The sequence below is a fragment of the Teleopsis dalmanni genome, chromosome 1, assembly GCF_002237135.1.
Source record: "Teleopsis dalmanni isolate 2A chromosome 1, ASM223713v2, whole genome shotgun sequence".
In the NCBI taxonomy this organism is placed as follows: domain Eukaryota; kingdom Metazoa; phylum Arthropoda; class Insecta; order Diptera; family Diopsidae; genus Teleopsis; species Teleopsis dalmanni.
Window position 1 is genome coordinate 167,238,199 of NC_051846.1, and position 10,472 is coordinate 167,248,670.

At 30.6% G+C, this 10,472-nt stretch overlaps 1 protein-coding gene across 2 annotated transcripts in view; it reads left to right on the forward strand.

Moving 5' to 3' along the window:
- Window positions 1-10,093, forward strand: part of LOC119669992 (1-phosphatidylinositol 4,5-bisphosphate phosphodiesterase) — a 41,462-nt gene extending 31,369 nt beyond the window's left edge. For both annotated transcript variants that reach the window (XM_038080068.1, XM_038080067.1), the window contains exons 5-14: window positions 5,731-5,967; window positions 6,036-6,202; window positions 6,999-7,209; window positions 7,273-7,366; window positions 7,430-7,594; window positions 7,660-8,014; window positions 8,071-9,130; window positions 9,205-9,408; window positions 9,477-9,633; window positions 9,713-10,093. In XM_038080068.1, coding sequence (XP_037935996.1) covers window positions 5,731-5,967; window positions 6,036-6,202; window positions 6,999-7,209; window positions 7,273-7,366; window positions 7,430-7,594; window positions 7,660-8,014; window positions 8,071-9,130; window positions 9,205-9,408; window positions 9,477-9,633; window positions 9,713-9,862 — 2,800 coding nt within the window. In that variant the 3' untranslated portion in view covers window positions 9,863-10,093. The remainder of the gene's footprint in view (window positions 1-5,730; window positions 5,968-6,035; window positions 6,203-6,998; window positions 7,210-7,272; window positions 7,367-7,429; window positions 7,595-7,659; window positions 8,015-8,070; window positions 9,131-9,204; window positions 9,409-9,476; window positions 9,634-9,712) is intronic.
- The last annotated feature ends 379 nt before the right edge of the window (window positions 10,094-10,472 follow it).

Below are 10,472 nucleotides of genomic sequence, written 5' to 3' on the forward strand. Positions count from 1 at the left end.
TCATATTTCATGCTTGTGGCATGAGTCATACATTTATATAATGCACTTAGTTGTGCTTTGAGAGTGGTATTTAATTGACACGATGGGTCCACGAAAAGAATTTCAAGTGATATACGAAATCTGGTTATTAAGCATAGAAATGAAAAAAAACCTTATGGTAAAAATATCAAAATTAGTAAATTTGACTCGATCAACAGTTCAGACGATAATAAGAAATTATAAAAATACTGGTTCTCCTGAAAATAAACCTCGCAGTGGCCGCCCAAGGATACTCATACGTAGGGATGTCAGCTTGGTTTTAAAAGAAGTTAACAAAAATCCGAAAGTAAGTGCCTTAAATTTAGTCGAACACATTGCTAATGCAACTAGGAAGCATGCCAATCTACGTCAAAGTTATTTTTCCTACTTCAGTTGCAGCTACGGCTCCCCAAAGCATAGCACTACCACCACCACGCTTTACAGTTGGCATTATATGCTTCGGATTCAGTGCTGTTTTCGCTTTCCTCCAAACTTTAGCTCTCCAATCGCGTTGAAATATATTGAATTTCGATTCATCTGTAAATAAAACCTGCTTCCAGAAATCAAAATCCTTTTCTTTATATTGTTTGGCAAACTCTAAGCGCAGCTTTCGGTTTTTTTCAGAAATTAAAGGTTCTTTGCGTGGTATTCTATCATGAAAACCGTGGCTGTTCAACGTTCTTTGTACTATACGTGGATTGACATGCTTTCCAGTTGCATTAGCAATGTGTTCGACTAAATTTAAGGCACTTACTTTCGGATTTTTGTTAACTTCTTTTAAAACCAAGCTGACATCCCTACGTATGAGTATCCTTGGGCGGCCACTGCGAGGTTTATTTTCAGGAGAACCAGTATTTTTATAATTTCTTATTATCGTCTGAACTGTTGATCGAGTCAAATTTACTAATTTTGATATTTTTACCATAAGGTGTTTTTTCATTTCTATGCTTAATAACCAGATTTCGCATATCACTTGAAATTCTTTTCGTGGACCCATTGTGTCAATTAAATACCACTCTCAAAGCACAACTAAGTGCATTATATAAATGTATGACTCATGCCACAAGCATGAAATATGAAAAACGGTACTTTCCCGTTTAACATTTATATTTCTGTCGACTATATCTAAAAATCAATGAAGTGTATGTAGACTTTTGTCAATGATTTTTTTAGGTTTTTTTCGAATAACTTTGTTAATTTATATTGATGAATGGATTTTCTTTTGTTTATTATTATTAAAAAACAGTTCTAAACAAAACTGTATCATTACTTTTTTCTATTATGTCCCTGGATTTACGAGCTAGCAAAAATGGGGGGTGTATGTAGAGTTTTGTCGCTGACTGTATATGTTAAATATACAGTAAATCGAACAAAACATTGACCTCTAATATTAACTCACAATATCAGTAGCCTTTTATTTTTAAATCGTCCCCACATGAAAGACCATACACAATTCAAATAAAAAATGAAAGATGAAATTTCTTTTAAAAACCAAATAGTAAGAAATAGTGTTTGTGTATCTTATTATATCTGAACCAGATACAATTGATATTTTTAAAACGCAATACAATGATAACCACATTAAGTAACTGAATGTGCTTGCATATAAAAACAAGCAACATTTTTAAGGCTACCTGAAACTGTGGTTTCCAGAATAGGATTGATATCTTCGTGCAGCAACATTTATAGAATTCCAAAGTGTGAACAAGATAAATTTTTGTAGCTTCATGCGTGAAACCCGTTTGAGATATAAGTGTAATATTATATTCAGTTACAAAGACTATGTGTAAAGTTTTTCAATATCTTTTTCGAATATGCATTGCTTTGACCACACTTATTTCTGTATATCAGAATATACTTCAGGAATCATCTCCTAAAGTTTAAACAATACAATATGAAACATCCAACATATAAGGAAATAATTTCATATTCTAAAGGTTATGTTAAATATATAGTCATAAGATGAATGGTCACGGAAATTTAATGCACTTTATAGTCATGACCAAAAAGTATGTTCAAAATCACTGAAAAATACACATATTTACTTGTAATAGGCCCAAATTCTGGTAATTATTTTAGGCAACACTGTTTTGACTAACACAATAAAGTACAGAAAGCCCCTTCTTCATTATGATCAAATTTTACTAGAAACTTCTCTCATTCTAAGTTCTTTTAATTGCAAAGGCCATGTTATGTAGAGTATCATTGAATTGTAATGAGCAAAATTTTTGTTCTGCTTAGTTCAAATTTGGTCATAAGAACCGAGGTTACCTGAGTCTCGTCACCTAGGCAAAGTAGTGTTATTCTCTAATTAATGTCAACATTTGTGTCTTTTAGAAGCAAATTATTACACTTCACATAACTTGCATTTTCGCCAAAGCCCAAAAGAAACAGTTTTGGCAAGTCCATGGCACTCTACATAACATGATCCTGTTGTGACCATGACATTCTGTATTACATAGCTCTCATATATTAATATGATGAAATATATAATGAATATATATGAACAATATAATGAAAAAAATTTATTTTTTTTAAATTTTACTGAAAAATGTATGAAAAAGAATTATTTTAATTTTTTTTAATTATTTTGATATACATAAACAACCATAATGGCACAATTGTACCAGCGAAATACTGTTATGTTTTTTAGTCTAAAATCAGACTAATTACTTTTCAGAGATGAAATTAAATATAACCAATCAATACCTGCAGATTCTGCGAAATGTAGAGTTTAATAACTGCGTCTTATCTACTCGTAGGTATTCTGTGATTGCTAAGTATTATTGCCATCACAATCACATCAGACTTTCATGAAGTCTATTAATATTTGGAGTCTTAAATCGAAGGACATTATTAGGATATCAGTAACGTTAATTTGGACAAGTACTCTTATAAGACTTTCTCCATGTATAGCGTAATATCTTATGCGCTGTAGTATACCATTGGTGTATAGTATCTTATGATAATAATAACATTAACTTTGCTGTTAATATATTTTATGAAATTAACAATTAACAGTGTATAAATGTTAATAAATATGAAATTTATATTACATTTAAATTAAAATAAATAAATATTAAATTAAAATTTTGAATACGGTCATAAAATAAAATCAAATATGTATTAACTTTATCAATTCAATTTCACAATTCAAATTATTTTACCTTTGTCAATATGCATTCATCTCTTTTTCCAGCTTTTATCAAATTTTTGGCTAATTTAATTTTTCTAATTATTTCATTTTACTTTTTCTAATTAAAAATAAATGTTTTTCATTAATCCTTTGAGCACATGTAACATTTTTAATTAAAAACTGACCCAGCGTATTTACATTTAAAACTTGGCAAATGAAACTAAAATGGAAATTAGGTTAAATAAACGCAGTAAATAAGACATGTTACCCATAAAACACAAGTGTGACTCATTTAAATACAGAAAAAACATAATGATGTCCTTATCAGCTAAACTTTACTGCTCCCTTTAAATTGGATTAAATATTTTCTTTACATAAAAGTACAGTTTAATTGGATACTTAAGTAGAATTTAAGTAGCAATTACCATAATCGATAAGTAATTACTAGTTGATATGTTGCTACAATTTTTAAGGATATCAGAAAACCATACTAATATAAAATCAATATGTAAAACAATGAAAACATACTTGCTTAATATATCTGATTTATATCAGTTGCTATTACGTTTAATTTTTGTACCAAATAATAAGCAATAATTATATTTAATAATTGCCATAACATAAAAACTAATTACTGCATTAAAACTGACAGTTTATATGATATTCAAATTATCATTATAACCGCGACACATAATATATTTTTATACTGTGCCAAGTTATTTTTAAGCACCAAAAGTTGTTTTATTGGAGCATTCATATCAAAGAAATGCACCATGTATTGATCTCATACAGAATGTATTATGTAGTTGACAGGAAATTTTTTTTAGTGTAGCCGAAGCATTGTTCAAAACAATTTAAGATAGACTACGGTATTTGATAGAACTAACATATAACCTTTTCAGCGAAATGCAACTGGAATCAAAAGTACTTTATATAAATATCTCTACTGAAAGCATAGCTAGACCATACAAGATCCTCTTAACTAACTTTACTATGAAATGCATCCCTCCACAATGCCTGGTGAAAACTAAATTTTAATATAAGGTGCATTCGGCAGCTTCGAAGTGTGGCAAAAAACAACAAATTGCTTGCTAAAGTCGCTTAGTGAAATATTGGTTGGCATCACTGTTGCAATCTGTCAAATATTATGCTTTTGAAAAGAGCAAAACTACGTTTTGTATAAAAATAAACAATTAATATAATATTGAAAATTAAAATTAATAATGATTAATAAACTTAAAGCAATGTTAAGAATTCAGGAAATTTTGAAATGTCCTTTTAAAACACAATAAATAATTGTTTAGAATATTTATGACTAAATAAGAATTAGCTTGTTAGTAACTAATAAATCCAAAAATTTTAAACACTTTTCACTCATACTTTTTTCAGGTGTTCCTAAAACTTTTTGTATAGTTTTAATATATTTACTTTCCAGAGTTCTGCATAATTTTAAAATATTTTATTTCCACAAATTTCCAATTTGTGATCTCAAATTTTGTTTGAATTTTTGTTTACAAACTTCGACAGATGTCTGGAATATTCATATAAATTTCCAATGAAGATTTACAATAGATCGCTTATCGCTTTAATAACATTTTTTTCTGCAGTCGCTGAAATATTTTGCCACTTTATAATTAATCGTTTAATAGAGAAAATAGAGTTGTTGTTTTGCTTACTTATTAGCGACTTTAAGCAAGCAACTTATTATTTTTGCCACACTTAGAAGGTGCCGAATACACCTGTCATTATTAAGATACATTCCAGATTCCTAAATATATATTTAGACAAATATATAATATATATAAAATAATGCCTCTACAAACAGAATAGTATTGAAATTTAACAATTAAAAATAAAAATATAATTAATTAATTAATTCAATTTTTCTACAGCTGGTTTATGATTTTGTTCTAATATAAACACAGCAAGTAAAATTGTTAATAAGGACTTTCATAGCAAAAGTAACAAAACTCCAGAAATATATGCGAACAAAAAAAGTCAAGTACGGCTTTGGATCAGTTGGTTAAGGTGCGCTGATTCTGAGCTTCACATTTGGCAGGACCCGAGTTCGATTCCTGGTACTTGCAGTCTTAAAAATTAATTATTTACGAATAATTAAATACAAGAATTATTTCCAAGACCACTGATGACGGGTATTTGGCAATAGTCGATACAGCTGTATAGTCAGCCAAAAATTCAATTAATTAAAATAATATAAAAAATAAAATTTTTGTTGTTGTAGTTCACTACTGTTCGAAGAAACCTCTTTATAGATTTATATATAAATATCTATATAATTAAAGTTGTGAGTGAGTACATTAATTTTTTATCAACAATAAATCAAATTTTAAAATAAATATCATAAAACAGGTAAGTAACTCAAAACACATAAACATGGCATATATTGTATATATGAAGAAACTCCTCATTAAAAAGGTAAGGATGTTAAAAATAAATTTTACACATACACTGAATCCTATGCATTAATAGTATATATAAATTTATATTATAGATTTTAGTATTTACTTTGTAATAATAATTTCATTAATTCTTTTAAATCTGTGAAATTTTAATAGTTGGATGAGATTATGCTTTTGCGTTGAAAAAGGAGGTAAAATACCCGTCAAAACAATAGCAAAAACATTTGCATCAGGAAAAACAGAAAAACTGGTCTACCAATGCATAAAAGATGTTGGATTGCCTGAAGAAAAAAGTGCCACCATGACAAAGGATCAATTTACGTTTGATAAATTTTATGCGTTATATCATAAAGTATGTCCTCGTAATGATATCGAAGAACTTTTTACATCCATGTTAGTACCAAAACTTCATTAATATAAATATATTGAACTATATGGTACATAACATCTTTTAATTATAGCACAAAAGGCAAATCTGATATCATATCTATGGCTCAATTTATACAATTCATGAATGAGAAGCAACGTGATCCAAGATTAAACGAAATCCTTTTTCCACTATATGAAGAAAAACGTTGTACGGAAATTATAAATGATTACGAGTTGGATGAGGAGAAAAGAAAAAGTGGTAGGTAAAAAATAATATTAATTACATTTAAGCAATGCTCCTTTTAAAAGTATTTTTAACTTAATTGTTATTAGTGATCGCTATAGCTTGTCTGAAAGTGGATGATATATTATCTAAGAATATATACATACTATCACACAGTCAAGCTACTTTACAGTCCTTAAGTATAGTCCAATTAATAACTTGTACGATTTTTGATTGATCCACATCTCTAAACGAAATGTGAAATATCGAAATGCCGACGCAGCTTAACACTTTTCTAATCTGGGTTCCGGTCATAGGAATATTTTTGGCAATTGCGACGCAGACGAACTAGCCAGAATTCTAAACTGTTAGTTAAATATAAGAACCTAACGATATAACCTAACGAACTTAATCTAGTTATTACTAAGTTCCCCATTTGTTTTATCGCAGATGATGGTACCATGTTTTTCGTTTTCCCTTTATTAATGTGCATTATCATATTCTGTATTGGTAACTTGATCTGTACGAAGAGTTTTTGTACAACTGATTCTGGCATAGCAAAAAGCAATAACAAACTCTTATCGATAGTTTTACGCTGTGCTTAATATCTAGCATCGTCCATTGTCTAGGTATTAGATAGACAAATTCCCTTTTTTAGTATTGCCGCTTCCATTCAAGTATCATGGAATCCTTTGTTATATCGTTTTGATGTTTTCTCAGGATTTAATCCATATAATTTCAATTATTTAAATTAATCTAAATTTATTCTTAATAAATATTATAAATTTTTTTTACTTTTAAACAATTACAATAACATTATTTTTCATTACAGGTCAAATGTCTTTGGATGGACTTAAACGGTATTTAATGTCAGATGAAAATGCACCAGTATTTCTGGATTGCCTAGAAATTTATATGGAAATGGATCACCCATTAGCGCATTATTATATCAATAGTTCACATAATACGTATTTATCAGGTCGCCAAATTGGTGGAAAAAGTTCGGTGGAAATGTACAGACAGACTTTATTGGCAGGTTGTCGGTAAGTTTTTCTCATAATCATCAAAAATTTTAATGAACTATAAGTAAAAATATAATGTTACAGTTGTGTAGAATTAGATTGTTGGAATGGCAAAGGTGAAGATGAAGAACCTATTGTTACTCATGGTCACGCATATTGTACTGAAATCTTATATAAAGTATGTAATAATATATATATCATTGTAAAAATTATATATAATAATAACTTTTTATATTTATAGGATTGCATACAAGCTATAGCGGACTGTGCCTTTGTGGCCTCTGAGTACCCAGTAATTTTATCATTTGAAAATCACTGCAATCGTGCGCAGCAATATAAATTAGCTAAATACTGTGATGATTTCTTTGGTGAATTATTACTTAAAGAACCGTTGCCAGATCATCCGGTATGTAGATATTCAAACATGTTTTATTTAGGAAAGTTTTAAATTATTTTTTTTTTTAAATACAGCTTGAACCTGGCTTACCTCTCCCACCGCCTTCTAAACTTAAGCGTAAAATTCTTATCAAAAATAAGCGTATGAAACCGGAGGTTGAAAAAGTAGAACTAGAACTTTGGCTGAAAGGTGAACTTAAAACTGATGATGAACCTGAAGAAGATGCTAGTGCTGGTAAGCCACCTGAAGCAGCACCACCACCAGAAGCAGCAGCACCAGCTGCGGGTGAACCTGGAGCAGATGGTGCAGCACCAGAAGCTGAAGCAGCTGCAGCTTATAGTGGTTCAACGACAAATGTACATCCCTGGTTGTCGTCGATGATTAATTATGCGCAACCTATCAAATTTCAAGGATTTGATAAAGCCATAGGTGCGATTATAAAATATATTTTTATTAATATTTAATTTATTTACTTTCATTTTTAGAGAAAAATATTGCTCATAATATGTCGTCATTTGCGGAATCCGCTGGCATGAATTATTTAAAACAGAGCTCCATCGACTTTGTCAATTATAATAAACGTCAAATGTCACGCATTTATCCAAAAGGTACACGCGCTGATTCTTCCAACTATATGCCACAAGTATTTTGGAATGCTGGTTGTCAAATGGTGTCACTTAATTTCCAAACCTCCGATCTGCCAATGCAACTGAATCAGGGTAAATTCGAATATAATGGCGGTTGTGGTTATTTGTTGAAGCCAGATTTTATGCGTCGTTCCGACAAGGATTTCGATCCATTCGCCGATGCTCCCGTAGATGGTGTCATTGCAGCGCAATGTTCCGTTAAAGTGATTGCCGGTCAATTCTTGTCCGATAAAAAAGTCGGTACATATGTAGAAGTTGATATGTATGGTTTACCTTCGGACACTGTTAAAAAGGAGTTCCGTACACGTTTGGTGGCTAATAACGGATTAAATCCAGTCTACAATGAAGATCCATTTGTATTTCGTAAAGTTGTTTTACCCGATTTGGCTGTGCTACGTTTCGGTGTATATGAAGAAAGTGGCAAAATGATTGGACAACGTATTTTACCATTAGATGGTCTACAGGCTGGCTATCGGCACGTCTCACTACGTACTGAAGCTAATTTCCCAATGTCATTGCCTATGCTTTTTGTTAACATCGAATTAAAAATTTATGTACCTGATGGCTTTGAAGATTTCATGGCTATGTTGTCGGACCCGAGAGGTTTTGCCGGCGCTGCACAGAAGCAAAACGAACAAATGAAGGCCTTAGGCATTGAAGAGCAAAGTGGTGGAGCAGCACGTGATGCAGGCAAACCAAAAGAAGAAGAAAAGAAAGAACCACCATTAGTATTTGAGCCAGTAACATTAGAATCGCTACGCGGCGAAAAGGGCTTCCAGAAAGTAGCAAAGAAACAAAATAAAGAGCTTGATACGCTTAAGAAGAAGCATAGCAAAGAACGCATGGCTATGCAAAAGACACAGAATGCAGCAATTGATAAACTCATCAAAGGCAAGAGGTAAGTTATTATTTAAAACTATATGTAATAAATAAATTTATATTAATATTATAAAAAACATAAAAAAATTTTAGTAAGGATGAAATACGTAATGACTCGGCTATTAAAAACGCCATAACAGAGCAAACACAACAATGGACTGAAATGATTGCCAAACATAAAAAGGAAGAGTGGGATATGTTGCGTCAACATGTGCAGGACTCGCAGGATGCAATGAAAGCGCTTATGTTAACGGTGCAGGCGCAACAAATAAAGCAATTGGAAGATCGTCATGCCAAGTATGAAAGTGGAATGCATATATTTTCGTATAAAAGGAATTGATTGTATTTTTTGATTCAAATTTCAGAGACATTAAAGACTTGAATGCCAAACAAGCCAAAACTTCAGCCGACACTGCTAAGGAAGTGCAAAACGATAAAACCCTGAAGACGAAAAATGAGAAGGATCGTCGCTTACGTGAGAAACGTCAGAATAATATTAAACGTTTCATGGAAGAAAAGAAGGTAAAGTGCTATTCAAGTGAAAGATTAGATAAGTAGAAATTTTTTAATATAAATTTTTTTACTTATAATCTGTATATAGCAAATTGGTGTTAAACAAGGACGCGCCATGGAGAAACTCAAATTGGCACATTCGAAGCAAGTCGATGAATTTAGTACTGACGTGCAAAAGGTACTAAATGAAACACTGCAGCAAAACGACACTATATCCAGTATTGAGACTGTACTTTAGAACAAATAGATCATTAGAAACAGTTACTATCATTTTAGAGTCACACAGTTAAAAAGTAAATAGTAGCTTGCTAATGTAAATGTATGTGTGTGTGTATGTGGGTGTATGGGAGCGTACTATGTGTGGGAAACTTTATGTATAATAACATTAAATGTTTTATATATAAATAATCTGTGTCGATGATTATGAGTCCTGATTGTAATGTGTGACTACCTTTAAGTTTTTGTTCCTTATTTGTGTAATTTAATTGTATTTATTGTTTGTTTTATTTTATTTTGTAATAAATGCTTGAATTATTTATTTGCTAAATTAAATTGATTTGTTGTTGGTATATTGTAGTACAATATTAATTATATAATATTTTTTTGCAAGAAACTACGTTTAAAGCGAATTAATATATTGCATTTATATGAAATATAACGTTGATTTATTGAAAAAGTTTTAGTGTCAAAAATTAGTATACAGAGTGTTTTCTAAGTAAATAGTATAAATGCATGTAGTGATTCCTGGATTCATAAACTGAAATAAACTTGTTTGGAACAATCATTTTATCTAGTAGGTTTCTGTTGTAACCAAAAGATTCTATAATGTAGAAAACATGAACGAAAAT